Source organism: Crotalus tigris, unplaced genomic scaffold, assembly GCF_016545835.1.
Source record: "Crotalus tigris isolate CLP2741 ecotype Arizona unplaced genomic scaffold, ASM1654583v1 scf7180000017753.6788120, whole genome shotgun sequence".
Taxonomy (NCBI): Eukaryota; Metazoa; Chordata; class Lepidosauria; order Squamata; family Viperidae; genus Crotalus; species Crotalus tigris.
In genome coordinates, this window is record NW_024096615.1 from 145,249 (window position 1) to 164,766 (window position 19,518).

At 40.3% G+C, this 19,518-nt stretch overlaps 1 protein-coding gene across 1 annotated transcript in view; it reads left to right on the forward strand.

The window, feature by feature from the left end:
• Positions 1 to 19,518, forward strand: part of LOC120306773 (AF4/FMR2 family member 3-like) — a 251,296-nt gene that overhangs the window by 98,896 nt on the left and 132,882 nt on the right. The window contains exon 4 of the mRNA XM_039340579.1: positions 11,673 to 11,724. Within this exon, the coding sequence (XP_039196513.1) occupies positions 11,673 to 11,724 (52 nt within the window). The remainder of the gene's footprint in view (positions 1 to 11,672; positions 11,725 to 19,518) is intronic.

Genomic DNA, 19,518 nt, shown 5'->3' on the forward strand with positions numbered 1-19,518 from the left:
TACTTGATGATTCAAATGTACTGACTTGGAAAGTTATTTGGCAAAGGAAGAAAACTAGAGCAAGACTGAAGAAAATAGAGATGTTGACCTATTATATGGGATATTATACTATTAAACAGATGTTTGAATATGGTTAAGAAAATAGATAACTGTTATAAATAAAAGTATTATAATTAGAAGGATAGGATTTGTAACTAGAATATTATATTTTGTTATGAGATAGTGTAGCGAAGCTGTCTGAGAGTGTTTGCAGGAGCTTGGTTGGGAAGGGAGAGATTGGGACAGCTGCTGCTGGCTTTGGGTGTGGCCGGCATGGCTGGAGGAGAAGATAGAAAAGAGAACGAGAGGAGAGACGGAGGGGCCGGTTGCCATTCGTCAGGTGAAGGTAAAGGGACTGGAAGTTTTATTTGTTTTCTTCATAATGAGGATATTTTAAACAGAGGCTAGAGGGGGAGAGAGAGTGGAGTTTTTTTGCTTCCTTCGTGAGGAGGATATCTCAAACGGAGGCAAAAGAGAGATTGTGTGGAGAGGAGTTGGCAGAGACTCCTAGCCTCAGATTTTAACAATAAAGATAAAGGAGGGGAGAGGGTTTTGACGCTGAAACCTGACTGAAGGAGAAGTAAGAGAAAGAGAGGAGAGACTGGGGGTGGCTATTGCTGCTGTGGAGCCTGGAAACAATTTGGACTGTGACTATCACTGCTACTACAGGTTTTAAGACATTGTGGGGGAGTTGCCCGGGGGGGGGATGAGCTACTGCTACAGCACATCGACTGTTGTTGTTTCTACTACTGTCTGGAGCTGGGGGTTTTTCTCTATCCCACTTGACTCTGGATGATCACTGAGGAATCTTTTATTCCTGCTGCTATACCGGCCTTGGGCTGTTGGATATCATCATAACATTGACTATGGTTATTTTCGTTCCTGGAAGCCCCTCCTTGACGACAAGAGCCTGCTACCTACTAATTCTGCATGAGCTCTGGCTGGAAGATACATCTTATTAACCCGTAGAGAACACTACGGCAGGGCTTGACAAAGGGGGATGGGGCTGGGAGGGCCTGGGTTTTTGCAGCCTCTGAGGAGGTAACGCTACACGTGGGGGCTCGTCCGGGATTTCCTGCCTGGCCCCTCCCCTTAGTAAGGAAGGGTTAGTATTGTGTAGGGATATGAGCCAGGAGAGCAATATGGACTCTAATATGGCCACCAGGTGGTGTGAGGAGCAGAATAGTGAAGTGAAGACAAGTGTAGTAATGAAGGTCCCTGGTAATGTTTGGTCAGAGGAGCGAATTTTACAGACATTAAGGGGCTTTGTTCCAGACCAAAGGGTATATGTGATAGATATGAAGGTAAATGAGGATTCCCCCCATTTTTATGTACTGCTGGAATGGAAACAGAGTGTCCCAGAGTGTTTTCAGGCTCAAAGTCTGCAATTAACAGAAGATACCGGGTGATTTTTCCCATTGTATGAGGCATATTTTTGATCAAACCACTAGGCCAGAAGAAAGAGAAGTGTGTTTCCCTATCTAAGGGGGTAGCAGGAGTAGGGGCTACCCAAGTGCGGGGGAAATTTGGTTTCTGTCCAAAATCCGACTGGGGATTGCTGTACATGGGCCGGATATAGGAAATTACATACTTTTTCGGGGACGCAATCAGTACCAGAAGGAGAAGAGGAATACGAAGCCTGGATGGAGCAGGCAATACAAGCAGTTGAGGAGTGGGATATACTGGATACCCAGAAAAGACAGCGGGTTAGAGAGAGCTTAAAGGGCCCTGCTGCAGAGGCCATTAGAAGTTTAACATTGGGTCAGAGACAGTTTACTGTGCGTGACTACCTCTCTTTGTTGCATGATGAGTTTGGGTCAGTTGAGACGGTATCTAGTTTACTGTTCCAGTTGGAACATATGTATCAGAAGAGGGGTGAGAAGCTGTCTGAATATATAAGGCACCTGAATAGATTATTATATCAGGTAGTGGAGAAGGGGGGATTGGACCCGGCTGGGTGGAACAGACCAGGATAGAACAACTCTCCCGGGTTGCATTGGCTTTGGACCCTGTCTAGAGCCAAATAAAGGTTGAAGCTAGAGGGAATGTCTGGGGATATCACGAGCTTATAAGGAGGGTACGGGCAACTGAGGCTGTGGAGGAGGCTAAGGGGGTGACAGCTGAATTGCCGGTAGGACAGCCCTTAGGCCCAGGAGTGAGAGAGGTAAGGGAGGAGAATGACTGGATAACCACGATGCAAACCCAGATACAGGAGTTAACCAAGATGATAGCTTCTTGGTCAACAGTGGGTGGCCCACCCTTGCATGGAGGTCGGGTTGGAATAACCGATGGGATGATGGGCCCACCCGCCTGGGATAATAATCCAATGAGATCAGTGATCTGTTATAATTGTGGGGACATGGGGCATTATAAGCGCATATGTCCAAAATCGTATAGAAGATCAAGGAACTCAGTGCGTTTGGGAAATTGTCAAGGGCCCCGGGTGAAGGAGCTAGCTGGGCACCCGATATCAGTCAGCCCCGGTGAGAGAGGGTTTTCTTGGGAATCCTCAGCAGAAATGAGAGTAATGGGGGTATCCTCTCCGATAAGAAACCCCCATCCCCTTGAACTGGTAGAAGCTAAAGCCATGGCTCCTCAGCAGTTGGTGGGCCCCAGTTGGTGCCGGTGCAGGTGGAGGGTATTTATACTAAGGCGGTTTTGGATTCAGGTGCGCAGGTGACGTTATTATGTAGGGATTTTTATGATAAGTATTTGACGCATATACCCATACAGGAGTTGGGTGATTTGAAGATCTGTGGTATTGGTACTGAAAAATTCCCCTATGATGGATGTTTACCTATACAGCTGATGTTTGGACCCTCTGTTGCTGGGCATACAGAGACCTTGGATACCTTGGCTATCGTATGTGCTCACCCCCCGGGAGTTAGCCAGGGTTCATTGATTGTGGGGACTAATACTAATTTAGTTAGGCGGTTACTTAACCCAGTCATTCCATTAGGGAATGGCCTGATAGTGGGGAATGTTCATCTTGTCTGCAGACAGTATGTCAGGGTTTGGTGGGGGAGCAGCAGGCCCCTGCAGAAGGAGTGGGGCGGTTATGGAAATTGGATAAGAGAAAGAGGGTAATACAACCTGGGGAAGTGGTGTGCCTGAGGGCTTCTGTTAAGTTAGATTGGGAGCAGCCTGGGTCGTATCTCATTCTTGAGTCTGGCCCGAGGGGACAGAATGGCGGAGTGGAATTGATTCCAGAGGTAATCTCCACGCAGGTATTGAAGCAGGAAAAGGGGCGGATCTCAGTTGGAGTTCGGAATATCACAGGCCTCCCGATGCGGCTGAAGGATCGGATGTTGTTGGGGCAGGTGAGCCCAGCTACTCCAATTGAGTCTCTAGATGGTAAGGTAGAGATGGAAGGAGAGGTTTCGATGGATCAGTTTTATCCTAGGAATACCTAACTTCCTCCTGAGTGGCGAGAGAGAGCGAGGGATCAGCTTTGGAGGTGGAGGCATTTATTCTCGCGAGATGATTTTGATGTAGGCTGTGATAGGAGTGCCAAACATGAAATCCGACTGAGGGAGGATAAACCCTTTAGGGAAAGGTCCCGGCGGATCCCTTTGAATGACTTAGATGATGTTCAGGAGCACCTAGCAGAGTTAAAAAGGACTGGGGTCATTAGGGAGTCTCGAAGTCCTTATGCTTCCCCTATAGTAGTGTCCGAAAGAAGAACGGGACCCTAAGGATGTGTATAGATTATCGTACCCTTAACCGGAGGATCATCCCTGACCAGTATACAACTCCTCGGATAGAGGATGCTTTGCAGTGTTTGTCAGGGGCAAAGTGGTTCAGTGTGTTAGATTTAAAAAGTGGTTACCATCAGATCCCCATGCATCCAGAGGATAGGGAGAAAACTGCGTTCATCTGCCCATTGGGATTTTATGAATTCATTTGAATGCCACAAGGGTTGTCAGGGGCTCCAGTAACTTTTCAAAGGCTTATGGAACGGACAGTGGGGGACATGAACTTGATAGAGGTGTTTGTGTATTTAGATGACATCATTGTCTTTGGGGAGACACTTGAGCAGCATGAGGAGCATTTAGAGAAGGTATTGACAAGGCTCCAGGAGGAAATTATCGTTAGAAAAATGTCAAGTTTATCAGCCATCTTTCACCTATTTAGGGCATGTCGTTTTGGCCAAGGGAGTGGCAATGGACCCCGCTAAACTTGAGGCCATGATTTCTTGGTCTAGGCCCCATAGTGTCGCTGAATTGCGGTCATTTCTGGGGTTTTGTTCATACTATCGGAGATTTGTGGAAGGGTTTGCTAAGATAGCTTGCCCGCTTAATGAGTTGTTAAAAAATGAGGAGGTAGATAACACAGTGGGTCATTCTAATCAAATCCATAACACTAGGGGGCCCAGGAAGTCACGAGAATCTATTCAGGCAGAATGGACTGAGCATTGTGAACAGGCTTTTGACCAGATGAAGAAAAGGCTTATGAACACCCCAGTCTTGGCTTATGCCGACCCCAATCGGCCGTATGAATTACATGTAGATGCCAGTCGGGATGGCCTTGGGGGGGTGTTATATCAGGAGCATGATCAATGTTTAAAGCCCATTGCATATATCAGTAGGGGTTTAACCCCCGGGGAAAAGAATTATCCCACCCATAAGCTGGAGTTTTTGGCACTCAAGTGGGCCATACGTTGAGGGATTATTTGTATGGGGCTGAGTTTGAAGTTAAAATGGACAATAATCTATGTATTTACTCACCACTGCTAAACTTGATGCCAGGGGGCATCGATGGCTGGCTGCCCTATCTGGGTTTAGGTTTGGTTTAAAATATCGTCCAGGTGTGGGGAACATCGATGCAGACACTTTGTCAAGGAGGCCCCAGGGTCCAGGAGTAGGCACTAGGGAGTGGGTACAATTGCCCCCTGATGGTATCCAAGCACTGTATCGAGGGGTTGAGCATCCAGCTAGGGGAGCAATTGGGGCTGAATCAGTGGGGGTTACCATCGCAGGTGTCCCCAAATTATACTGCAATCCTATTCAGATCAGAGGGGAGAGTAGGTTTGCCCTGACTAAGAAAGATCTGTGGAGGGACCAGGTGGAAGATCCCCTCTGTGTTTTGGTCGGAAGAGCTCTAAGAGGTAGTCAGCGGGAGGCTCTACTCACTGATGTATCCAGAGGAGCACAAGGTCCCACAAGGAGTGGGACCGCCTACAGTTTCGAGATGAAGTAATCTATCGAAGGGGCTTCTCGGATGGGCTTGAAGAAAAGTGGCAACTCTTGCTCCCAGAGAAACATAGAGGAGCAGTACTGATGGCGATCCACGACGAGGATGGGCACTTGGGGCCAGAAAAGACTTTTAATTTAGTAGTGGATCGGTTCTACTGGCCCGGCATGAAGAAGGAAGTCAGGGATTATTGTAGATCTTGTCTGCGTTGTATTCAGAAAAAAACTTTGCCATCTAGAACTGCGCCAATGGGCCATTTACAGAGTCATGGCCCCTTGGACTTGGTCTGCATTGATTTCCTTTCCTTAGAACCGGATGCCAGTGGACAAGGAAATGTGTTGGTCATGATGATCACTTTACTCGCTATGCCCAGGCCTTCCCAACGAAAGATCAGCACGCTGTTACAGTGGCCAAAGTATTAGTGGAGAAATTCTTTGTACACTATGGGCTACATCAGCGCACACATTCTGACCAGGGGAGGGATTTTGAAAGTAGGCTGGTCAAGCAACTGCTGGGCTTGTTGGGTATTCGGAAGTCCCGCACCACCCCGTACCACCCGCAAGGTGATTCGCAGCCTGAGAGATTTAACCGCACTTGCTTGGATATGTTGGGAACCCTCACCGAAGTGCAGAAACAGCATCGAACCCAACATATCTCCACCGTCGTGCACGCCTATAACAGCACAAGAAGTGACATTACCGGGTATTCCCCATAATGGCTAATGTTTGGCAGGGAAGTTCGCCTGCCGGTGGACCTGGCTTTTGGTACCTCAATGGACGAGATCTCTTTTAAGTTTCACCGTATTTATGTGGATAGGTTGAGGAGGAGCTTAAAGGGGGCTTATGAAAAAGCTGCAGAGGCGACAGGAGTCTGGGAGCGGCGTAACAAGAGGAATTATGATCTTAGAGTAAGGGTCCAAGATTTACAGTTTGGGGATCGAGTGCTGTTAAGAAATTTGGGCCCCACTGGGAGGCACAAATTGGCTGATCAGTGGGGCTCCCAATTGTATGTGGTTACTGAGAAACTGCCGGGGTTGCCAGTATACCGAATACGACGGGAGGGGAGCACAGGACCTTCAAAAGCATGGCACCGGAACCATCTATTGCCCTTACACAAGGCAGTATGAGCTACCCAGCCAGTTCCCGTAGATGAGCCCTGTGTAGTGGGAAGGGGAGTGGGAACCAGGGCGAAACTCGCCTCGTCTCTAGAGAAGGAAGTAGAAGATTCTGAAGAAGAGGGGGGTATGGATTGGTTATGGTTATCAGGGGACATGGGGAGTGTGTCCCAGGCTGCGGGTGGTGAGGTGGAGTTAGAACAGCCAGGGTCCGATGGCTTGGAATTCGCGCCTAGAATTTGCGAACAGGAGGGGACTCCCCAGAGAGTTGAGGTTAGAGATCAGTCTGGGGAATGGCCAGAACAGGATGGAGCATTGCCCCCAGATATTGTAGAGCCAGGGGAATGGTTGGAGGTGGATCCAGCTACTCAACGGGGTTGGCAATCGCCAGTGTCAGAGGCAGAGTTGCCAGTCCCGGGTACCCCGGGGATGGGGGGTCACCAGAGGACGGCACCCATGATATTGTTGAACCTAAGGTGCAGAGACCGAGGCGGGTGATACGCCCGGTGAAGAGGTTGACATATGATGCACGACTCCTGATAATATAGACGCTGAGTAGGAAAGCTACCTATTCTTTCGGGGACCAAAGAAATTGTTAGGTGGGGGAGTGTGTAGCAAAGCTGTCTGAGAGTGTTTGCAGAAGCTTGGTTGGGAAGGGCGAGATTGGGACAGCTGCTGCTGGCTTTGGGTGTGGCCGGTGTGGCTGGAGGAGAAGATAGAAAAAAGGAGAGGAGAGACGGAGGGGCCGGTTGCAGTTCGTCAAGTGAAGGTAAAGGGACTGGAAGTTTTATTTGTTTTCTTCATAATGAGGATATTTTAAACAGAGGCTAGAGGGGGAGAGAGAGTGGAGTTTTTTTGCTTCCTTCATGAGGAGGATATCTCAAACGGAGGCAAAAGAGAGATTGTGTGGAGAGGAGTTGGCAGAGACTCCTAGCCTCAGATTTTAACAATAAAGATAAAGGAGGGGGGAGGGTTTTGATGCTGAAACCTGACTGAAGGAGAAGTAACAGAAAGAGAGGAGAGACTGGGGGTGGCTATTGCTGCTATGGAGCCTGGAAACAATTTAGACTGTGACTATCACTGCTACTACAGGTTTTAAGACATTGTGGGGGAGTTGCCTGGGGGGGGGAATGGGCTACTGCTACAGCACATTGACTGTTGTTGTTTCTACTACCGTCTGGAGCCCGGGTTTTCCCTCCATCCCACTTGACTCTGAACGATCACTGAGGAATCTTTTATTCCTGCTGCTATACCGGCCTTGGGCTGTTGGATATCATCATAGCACTGACTATCGTGACTGGTTATTTTCGTTCCTGGAAGCCCCTCCTTGATGACAAGAGCCTGCTACCTACTAATTCTGCATGAGCTCCGGCTGGAAGAGACATCTTATCAACCCCTAGAGAACACTACGGCAGGGCTTGACAAAGGGGGCTGGGGCTGGGAGGGCCTGGGTTTTTGCAGCTTCTGAGGAGGTAATGCTACAATAGGAAATATGAAAATTTTGAAAGGGTTTGAATAAGGGAAGCTTTTGGTTACCCAAATATAATTTATTATGAGAAAATTATAAACGATAGAGATTCTTTGAACATTGAGGGAAAATTAAAATTTTTAAAAAGTGGGAAAAACAGCATATTGATTGAACAAATGGATTTTAAGTGCAAATGCAATTGAGATATGTTTTGGCTGGAAAAGATATTATAAACTGACACTATCGATATTATGTACAATACTAAAAAATGTGATGAAGATGTCTGTATTTAATTGTATATGTATTAACAATAACAAGAATTGTATTTGACCAGTGTGGAAAAATGCATACCACTGGAAGAAGAGAGGACCAAGGAAGCACTGGATGGTGTAGTATTGGAACTAGATTGAGAAAGTTAATATGTACCACTGAATTACCAATGGACCCAGACAAAATGTTGTTTATTAAGTACTTATGATTGTAAAATTAGAAAATTAATAAAACATTTTAAAAATATGAATCAGTTGTCAAGCATTCGAATGTATGTCACATGACCATGGGGATGCTGCAACGGTCAGAAGTGTGAAAAATGGCCATAAGTCATTTTTCCCCATTCTGTTGTAACTTCAAATGGTCACTTAATGAACTGTTGTAAATCGAGGGCTATCTGTGCTAATATAGCATACTATTCTTTATCAGAAAAATGCTGTCCAACCCCCTATGCATAAACAGACAATTAACAAGAAGATCAAATAACTTCCAAAAAAGCTTAGAGATAAATGGGATGCCAAAGTATATGTATTTACTATGTTTTCCCGAAAATAACACCCACTCCAAAAATAAGCCGTAGCCTGATTTTTTTGGGTGGGCCTAATATAAGCCCTACCCCAAAAATAAGCCCAGGGGGTGGGCATAGCCAGCACAAGTGACGGCAAGCGCATGGGGACGGATGGTGTCCTGCGGCAGCAGTAGCCCGCCAGCCCTTTGGAAACAGCGCAGGTAAATACAGTGCAAAGGCGGGGGGAGGCAGGCAAATTGCTCCATTTCCAAGTGCCCCATTTCCCAGCAGTCAAAGGTTCCAGTCTCCTTCTGGGTGAAAAGAGTTTGGACACCTATGGGATGCTGGGGCAGCTCCACCCCCTCCCTACCTTGCCTCACCTGTGGTGGTGGGATGGCACAGTAGGCTATGTGACTTGCCATGAGCGACTGTGAGCAGCCACAGAAGTGGTCCAGCGGCCATGCAGGGTTCTGCTAGATGGGGCTATTGATGCCGCCACTGCAAGGCGAGGCAGGTATTGGGGAAAAAATAAGACATCCCCTGAAAGTAAGACCTACTGCCTCTTTTGGAGGCAAAAAAAAAAAAATAGACTGCGTCTTATTTTCGGTAATTGTCAAATTTTCTATCATTCAGCCTTCTCTCTCTCCCTTCTACCTACTCCATCTTTCTATTTCAATAATACTAGTTAATAAGACAATGAAAATCTAACTTTCTTGATTGTGAGCACCTCTTATGAACTGGGCACCAGAAGAAGAAAGGGAACATGCTAACTACATCTCAGTAACATTTAATGCAATGTGGTTTAGAACATGGGTAGACAACCTTTGTAAGCTAGGTACTCATTTGAAATTTTGCAAGCTTGTGTTGGATGCACTTATACAATTGCTTTCTATTCACAAAGTGGCTTTTCCCAATGGGCAGAGCAATTGCAAAACATCAATTTACCTAAGAGCAAAGTAGCCCTCCAGGATGATCTCTGTCGTTCCACTGGGACCTTTGTAGTACCCAAAGGCATTGTTTATTCTAGATATATGGATACGAGAAGGGAGTGTGCTTCCTTTTTAGTTCTTTTTTAAAAATATTTTTAAGTTGATGGACCAGACAGTCTGCACCAGGGAGGTATCTAGAGACACTTTGTTGCTTCTGCCTGGTTTGGCAGGAATCAGTTAGGTGTAGTAAAGATGCATATTCCCTATGTATTTCTCAGAATAAACATTGAGATTTCACGCTTTTTTAAGATCCTAGCACTGGGTGCAGGTAAATATTTCAGGAGCCAGTAATTTTATAATGCAAGGCATTTCATAAAAAATGAGAAATTTAAGATTGAATCTCATTTAAGAATTATTTCTCCAGTAGGATAAATGCAACTGCCTGTCTCCTGAAATTATACCATTCACTCTGTTCTCTGTACCCTCTGCAATTATGAATGCTATAGCAGAACTAGCTCTGGAAATAATTTTTCCTCTTTAGGGGAAGCATAGACTAGCAGGAATTTGTTCTGCACTGTTTGGTTCATTTTATAGATGGTTCATTTTATGGAAAACCACTTAACACTCTGGTTTGCTGTGTGACTTTTCTGTTTATTTGTTGAATTTCAAATAGATAAGTAATTATACATTTACAGAGAAATGTATATGTGGGGCACCCTGTACTTTAAAAAAAATTCCCAGCATATATTAAAATGTTTCAAACAATCGTTTTCCTAGGCATTTCAAAATGTGTAGTCACACCAGATTTCAACTTTCTCAGGGATAGTCTCAGCTGAAGAAGTCTAAATATTTTGTAAAAATATGTTTTAAATTATATGGCTGCCTATATTGTATAAGTGAGGCATAGATGGCTAACAAATACATGCATAATAGAAACACAGGATTAAAATTTGAACATACCATTCTTATATACTGGTAGTGAAATTTTATCTAACCCTATTAGACAAAAGATCCCATTTATTTTAATGAGACTCCCGGATAACTGCAAGTCATTTGAGAGAGATTGGAACTTTTGATTATACATGTCTCTTCTGGACCTTATTACCATCTACATTCCTTTTGATGATACCTTTCTGAAATGACTTCACACGATATGAATTGGGGCAAATCCATGACTTCACAGGACATTTCAAACTTACAGAACAATCCTGGTTTGATCAACCACATTGCATGCATTTCTCCCAATATGATTACTTTGACATTATTGTACTTATTGTGCTTAGAATATTTTGCTAAGAAGGTTTTTTATGTGATGAACCGAAGAGTATAAATGGATTGTCTTTATGGTATTTAAGAAAGAAAGCAAGAAAAGCAATGATTCCAATTTGTTTATTGTAGTTCTACATAATATGTAGTTCTACACATTTAATGACCTAAAAGACATCCCACTGTCATATCAGGCCATGTGGAACTATCTTCCCTATTGTTACTTCACTTTTTTGCAAAAATATTTTGAGAAATCATATTTAACTTTTGCCTGGAAACTGCATGTCTAATACTTCAAAGAATTTAAGGTTGACCTTAGTGTAAAATAATAGTTTGTTGTTAAGGTGCCACAATACTTTATTGTCTTACATAATTTACCCCCCAAACTAATACTTTTGAGGGCAGACTTGTCCTTTGACAAGTTTTTTTTTGGGGGGGGGGTGACTGGAGCTTCATGTAATTTACAGACGTAGGAGCGTTTAGAAGGAAATCATACTGATCCATTCACTCTAGTAATGAAAAGATGGAGAGATAACTATCTAGTAAAACAAAACTGTTCTCTAACAACTGGTACTTTGGAGAATATGCTGCCTCCATGTACTATATTTTAAAAAGAATATGCAGTAAAGCAGCATCTTGGGTACAATGCAAGTAGAGAAATGTATTTTATAATGTTAGTGCCGCAGTTACATAACTTATGATCCTTAGCTTATTAAAATTCATGTTTATTGCTGACTTAAATATATGGAGATTTTTTTATAAAAAAAACTTCTATTCATTTTCAACTGTGCTTCTTATCACAACTATACCATAACTCTAACCCTAACCCTAACATTTATAATTATGGCTCATTTGTTAATATTCCTATTCTTTCATTTTTCCAAGGAAAAGATGATGCTGAGCCAAAGAATCCTGAAGACTGTACATTGCATACATTGTAAGTCAACCTAATATTTATGGATTGTTAAATGGTAATAATTTTCCTTGAGGTCCCTGAAGGTGTGTTTGTCAAAAAGGTCAAGGTGGGGGCTGCAACTGTGTAATTGAAGACCTGTTCCTTATTTACATGCACCACTGCCATCTTGCTTTTTGGACCCTCCCTCCAAGGATGCTTCTGTTTACCATACAAATCTCTTTTGGATTTAAGGTATTACTGCACTTTTGGTACTTTAGAATACTATTTCAGTGGAAGTTAAAGCAATTGGCTAATAGCGCAAAAATCCTTGATTTCTAAAGAGACTGTAGTAATGCCAATATATACATTTTTGAATCAGCACTTTATAAAAGATTTAAACATTTTTTTTAATATGACAACAGGAGTTTTTCTCTCTGGCTAAAACATATGGCATATGTTGCTTATGATATATTATTGTAATTTTCAGTGGCTGCAGATTACAGCTTCATCTTTTAGTTGCTGAAATACAGCTGAAAGAATTAATGATTTCCACAATTTGTTGAGGATTCTGAATTAAGAAAATCAGTAGTACAATAGATTACAAAATATGATTTATTCTAATGAAACAATGGTAGGTTTTAGTGGTAGTCTGCCATGTCAAAAAAATTTCTATGTGCTACCTACCATTTTTATTATGACCAGGAACAGTTAGGTCTAATAATGTTTATTTGGCACTAGATGTTCTTAACAACAATTTAGAATAAAATAATATCTCAAATCTAAAGTGATGTTTGATATTGCTATGTAGGTCCATTTCCTGTAAAAATGATTAGCAAAAATAATTAAGAATCTGATTGGCAATTAATAATTGTCATGTATATTTTAGCTTATACACAGCTAAAGAGAGAGAATATCTATGTTATGACAGCAATTTGTTGAGAAGTAGTATATATTTAATATATTTATTAGAGGAGCATGGTGGCTCACGTGGTTAGAATGCTGGATTGAAGGTTAGCAAGCCCACATTTCAGACCGCAATATTGCCATGGGGTGGGATGAGCTCCAGCCCTTCATTCCAATTCTTGCCAGAAACGTGAAAGGATCCCCCAAGTGGGGGACCCTAGCAACAGTGATGTCACCAGCTAATCCTTTCCACCTGGAAGTACCTCAGTATTCCTGACACAAATGCAATGCAAATATATTTATTAATATAAATGGGAATTTGAGTCAAGGAAGCATTATATATTTAATATTAGGTATAGAACAGGGGTGTCAAACTGCCGGCCCGCGGGCTGGTTTCATCATACCCGAGCTGCGCCCACCCCATTGCCGGCACTGGCGAAAAAGCTCTGATACGTTGCGCGACGTCATGTGACGTCGGAAGTTTGACATGTCTGGTATAGAATATATCTTTCAGAAAATAACACACTTGAATTATAATGAATTAATCTGTAAGGTATTATTTTACTGGTACCTGACATCTGGCAATTATAATAGTATTTATACAAACCTTTCTTTGGTGAACCTTTGTTTTTCCTAAATGATTATGCAGATATATAAGGTCACATGATCATTCTAGCAAGTGCTACAAAGCAGAATCAGTTTTGAGAACAGACTTATATTGTTGTGAGAATGTTGGACATGGTTTCTAAAAACAATCTCTCTAAATTGCAGCATTGAGATGAATTACTACACTGTGATATAAACAGCAATTCCTTATCAGATGCAAACAAGAAAATACTTTCAATAATTTCACAATAATTTCATATCAAATGTTTTGGTGAAGCAGGAGCAATGAGTAGAGGCTATTTATTTTATTTGGTTAATTGAAAAAGTGTCTCTGCATATAACATCACCAAACAAGCAATATTAAAATCTTCAATATCAAAGAACTACTGTTTTAAAAAATATATAATAGCCAGATTCTGCTTAGGTTTCCAATTAAATATGATTTCTGACTGTTTATTAAAGAGAGCACTTGAATATCAAACCATCTTCCTGATAATTTTCAATTCTTGGTAAATGTCACCAAAGCTGTGTTGAAGAAGGAAGAATGGAAATAACACAAAGAGGCCCAGGCATAGCTATTCTAAACTCCTAAGATTTGGATAACACTCAGCCCACAGCTAAAGCTCTCTTAAACTACATGAACTGCAGTGGCCAAAAGCTATTATTAATACAGCAGCCTGCAGATACTTAACATTGCGATGTAACGATGCTAAGAAAAAAACTCAGGCATGTCTTGAGCAGAGGTTTTGAAGCTGCATGACACAGCTTCACACAGCTTCTCCAACTCTGAGTTTATTGTTTTTATATACTTTTTACATACATAGGCTTTACCATTAACTGCTGACATTTTACATTTAGAAGTTTAACCTTTAGTTGTTGACATAAAGTAATTGAAAAATTCCTTCATATAAGCAATTATTTTCTAGTAACACATTACCTGTTGAGAGCAGGTAAAACAAATACAGGTAAATTAGAAAAGGAGAAAGAACTGATAAAGACAAGAAGAGATAAAGACAGGAAGAGATAAGGGGAAACTTATTATTTAGGTAGGTAAGATATTAAGTCAAAAGGGGGTGATCTTTTGGCTGCTTCCTTGGGACAAAGGGTATCAAAAGGTTATGAGGTTTGTGGGGGGCAATGCATGGCAGTTTGCTGCACGTGCAAATTCCTCCACATTGCGACAACTCTTTTTCTTAATGCCTAAACTGTCAGGGTAAATGTAAACTATTTAAGGGCTTCTGGAGAGGTTGTCTCCTTGAGATTTAACTTGTTCTTCCCGACTCCTTCAAATAATGACAGTTTAAAAGAAGGAAGAATGTTCTTTCTTTTTTGTGTGGTAGGATTTTTTCTCTTTTTTTAAAGTATAACTGTTTTTGCTTCAGTCCTAAGCATAAATCATGAATTCAAATTCACTTCCATGTTATGTTCTGGACACCTCCATGTCATGTTCTTAGCAAGAACACCCACTAAATATTTTTAATATCATTTCTCTCCAGCTCACAGAGAGACAGCCACAGAGTGAAAGTAGTAAAGGCTGCTCAGGGATAAAGATGACAGGGTGTGGCCAAATCAGCAAATTAACACCTCTATATGTATATTCCCAATTGGTTACCAGTGTCATCTCCAGTGAAAAGGATGGCAAAATAACAGATTTTATATATTTTAAAGCAACTACTGTTGCATAGTGTTAAAATAAGAAGAAATCGGGACAACTTTCCAGGGCAGCTAATGATGAGGGGAGCCAGAATGGTGCACTGGTTAAGAAAGCAGGCTAGAAACACGGAGATTCTGAGTTCTAGTCCCACCTTAGGCCAGCTGGGTGACTTTATACCAGTCACACTCTCTCAGCCCTAGGAAGGAGACCTGTTGCCAATAAAATTGCAGGGACTTGTCCAAGCAGTTGGTGGAGATCAAGATTAACTTGAAAGCATGCACACACGTATGCAGCTAATAATGGCTTAATCTAATCCATAGACTGGGGATAAGAAGAAGATAGTGTTGTGAGGACATGGCAGAAGAAAGATGCGGTGGGACTAGTTTCTCTGATGATTAGTGGCAAGTGGGGAAAGACCCATTCTTGGCTTCTGCCTCTAGTCCAGGCATGTCAAACTGCCAAAAATATTCCTTTTTCCCTTCCCTATCTTTTCTGCTATTTACTTTGATATTTTCAATGTACTGTATACTATAAACTAATAAAAAACTTCACAAAAAAGTGCAGCTATTTACATAGGCTAACAAGAGATAACAAGAGACTTTCTATGCATGTTATTGATTTATTTTTATCGTATCTTTTTTCTAAAGTTCAATGAAATGAAGGAAAATTTATAAAACTGTAAATCTAATGACCTATAACTTTTAACAATTCAAATCACCTGATTTGATCTTTAACAAGTACATTTCCCCAACATAAATTTTAAAATGAAAATTGCCCTAATGCAAGCTCTCTTTTTAAATATAATTACCACTATTTTCAGACATTTTTTTGTTGTTGTGAACTGATTTAGAACCAGATTCTGGTTCAGTACAGGCCTTCTGGCCTGACCTTCTGACCTTGACAGAAATCTAAAAAAACCAAAAACATTACCTAACCAAAAAGAGATGAATTATCTTTGTAAGTCCAGAGCAATGAGATAATATTGAGAAACACCTCAGGCATACATCTGTCCATTTCACTGAAGTAGAAGAATGGGAAAACATACCACATATTGATATTTGAAAGACTGTTATAACCAATCTAAATAAAAGTAGTTCTAGCCTTCCTGGTGTTGATTTCCTATCTGACATCATGCATGTTTTATTATATATATATTGTTATATTGAGTATGATTTAATACAGTTGTAAGCTGTCATGAGTCCATATAAAGAAATATAATCTGACAGGAATTTACCACAGTTGTTTATTTTTAAGGTAAAATACAACTTTGTGCACAAGATTTTTTATAAAAGTTATTAATAAACTCATATTATGATTTTTTTAAAATGTTCTAGCTTTTTTAGAGCATCAAAAAGTAGAAACAATAAAATCTGAAAGAATTAAGTGTTAACTTACCCTGTGTTTATGTGAGTAAACATTACAATGAAGCTTGTACAGTCCCGTACTGTATGTTTGGCTCAAGGATAAATTTCAAGGCTCTTGTTCTAAGAAGCAGTAACTTCATTTTAAAAACTGGATTCATTTTTGGCAGGTTTTCCAGAATCCCACGGGAAAGTATTACAATAAATCAGTAATTCACTATAAAGATATTTTAATATGCTATAAAGTTATTTAAATCCCTATTCCCCCAAGCTAGATGTTTTAGAAAAGGAAATGAAAGTTTTCTTCATATAATATGTAAAAAATCCAGTATCTCTCATCTAATGGGCTCTCATATTTAGGTGAAAATTATATCTCTACTTAACTTTAGATGTTGACAAGGTATTACTACACTTTTTTCCACGTTGTCTTAATAAAAACAATAAGTGCTGGATCAAAAAAGATCAATGGAGTGATTTTATATATAAAACCCCAATTTAAACCTAGGCTACTTTTATCAGATGAATATGGTAGATTTGTAATAGTGGAAATTGAATTTAATGAAATAAAATCAATAGTGATTGGTCTATATGTGCCAAATGAGGGAAAAAGCAATTTTTCTGAGTATCTTATGGACCAACTCCTGCCTTTTTCATATGAAAATTGGCTTATGATGGGGGATTGGAATGGAGTGACTTCACCACTTTGGGATAGAACGTCCACTAAGGGGATCAAACCATCCCAGGATAAATTACCAAAGTCATTTTTTGAAATGATGGACTATTTAACGTTAATAGACACATGGAGGCACAAAAATGGCTCTGCAAGAGAATATACTTTTTTTTCAGAAAGGCACAAATCTTTTTCAAAAATTGACATGATATAGACCTCTAAAAACTTAGCAAATAGAATTTTGAAAGTTGACATTCTACCTAAATCCTTTTTTGACCATGACCCGGTTGTTTTGGTTCTTAGAAAAAAGAGTTTGAGTTCTAGACGAAGATTAAATGAATTTATTTTGCAAAAGGAGACTACTGTAAAGGACTGTAAAAAGAAATTACATGAATATGTTGATGATAATCTAGGCAAAGGGACAGACCTAACAACTATCTGGGAGGCCAATAAGATAGTTATGAGGGGTTATTTTATACAATACAATCGGTTAGAGAAGAAAAAAACTCTGGAAAAGACCCAAAACATATTCGATGCAATTAGACTAAAAGAAATTGAATTGCAAAAGTCACCTATGGACCCCAAAATTTTACATCAAATTAACATTACGGCAACAACTGTCTATGTTAACAATCCAAGAAACAGAAACAAAATTGAGAAATTAAGAAAATTCTTAAAGTGAATATAGAAAGAAAACCAGGGACTTTTCTTTTGGGGCTAATGGGCAAACACCTGGAAAAAAATATGGAACCTTGATGATATACTGACAGCAGCAAGAGTATTCTACGCTCAGAGATGGAAGACTATTTTGATTCCCACAACAGAGGAAGGGTTGCAAAAACTGATGGAGCTAGCAGAGATGGCTAAATTGACTGTACTGCTTAAAGAAAAGAATACAAATACTTTTATTGCTATGTGGAAACCACTTCTGGACTTTGTGCTTGAGGTGGGGAAAAATGAAACTTTGATTTTGGGCTTTACCGATTAGATAGATTTGATGTTATTAAAATGTCTAGTTTATATTATTTTGTAAAAGTAAAAAGTTGAGTTCTGATGTTGATATTCTATTTTACTGCACCAAACTGCCAAATGCGACCCCCAACCGGTCATAAGTCAAGGACTACTCAACCGGTCGTAAGTCGAGGACGACTCAACTGGTGCAGCACCGTTTGCAGAATGGGACTTTTGGCGGGCTCAGCAGGGCAGAGACAGCCTGGACAATTCCTATTAGCTTTTGAAAGCCAATAGAATTAGACTCTATTCAAGAGAGTCTATTCTATTGGCTTTCAAAAGCCAATAGAATAAAAGGGAGTAGCACAGGTAAGGAAAAGGAGAAAAAAATTGCAAACTGCGTTGTTTGGCGACCCCCGTGAAATGGTCGTTCGACCCCAAATGGGGTCCCGACCCACAGGTTGAGAACCACTGGTCTAAAACAATTCAATGTTGAATAGTTTCTTGAAGTCTATTATATTCAAGGTAATCCTGATATTCAAAGGGAGACTATTCCAAAATATTGCAGTTGTTACAGAAAAAAAAGTCTTCGTATTCACACACACACACCCACACACAGACACCCTCATGAAAATGTGGGATCTTTTGTAACTGATGAATATAGGATGAGGGCAAAATCTATGTTGTTTAGGGAAGCAATTCTTTTATTTTTGAACTAATTAATTAAAATAATAATTCTTTATATTACCAGTAGAATTTCAGCAATCACTGAGAATGCTTCATAAGATAGAACTGAAACCTTTTTTCATTTTTATTTCATGTACTATATACCTGTTATTTGTAAAACATTTTGATTCCTTTTTGTTGTTTTCATCTTTTTTAGATCTGCTGGTTTGTGGAAGGCATACATCAAACTGCTTTACTTTGTAATAGGACTGTAAAAAAGATTGCAGTTTGTAATTTTTAATCAAAATTGAATACACAATCATATTGTTCTGCCTTTCTATCTATCTCCAAATATTCTTCAAATGAAATTAGTTTAAAAGATGAGCAAGAAACTTTTTGTAACATGCTTCTCCTTTTATAGCCGTTGTTGCTGCTCTTTAATTTCAGACTGTTGTAAATTAAAAGGTTTGGAAGAATAAAAATGCATGGAACAGAAGGCACAAGGAGATGATTTTTTGTTGGCGTTTGTCCAGTTCAAATAAAATGGCACATGGCAAGCAAAACATAATCAAACAAATATTAAGGCTGAGGTCATAATTTAGAAAAAAATCTGTTTCGCAGACTATTTAGATTGAATGAGATCCAGGATTTTTCAGTTGTATGTTTAGTTTAATGTAGATCTTATTAACAGTTTATGTTCAAGCTTGTTTAGCCATGAAGTATTTTAGAATATATTGAAGTTTTCTCCTTTTACAATTATTGTTCTGATTGATCTACTTTTTTGTAAACTCTACTTTTAAGTTGTTTTCTATAAATCAGATCATGGGAGTTTAAATATATTTTTATAAATATATTTAATTAATTTTGTAATTTTTATAAATGTGTCTAGATGGAAGGTTAGAATTTATGTGCTCTGATGTCTATTTCATTCAAGATAGGAAAGTAGGTGCAAAGCAATGTTTTGTAGGATTGAATCCACCTTGTGAGAGTTTTCTTACTAAATAATTGCCAGAATTTTAGACAGT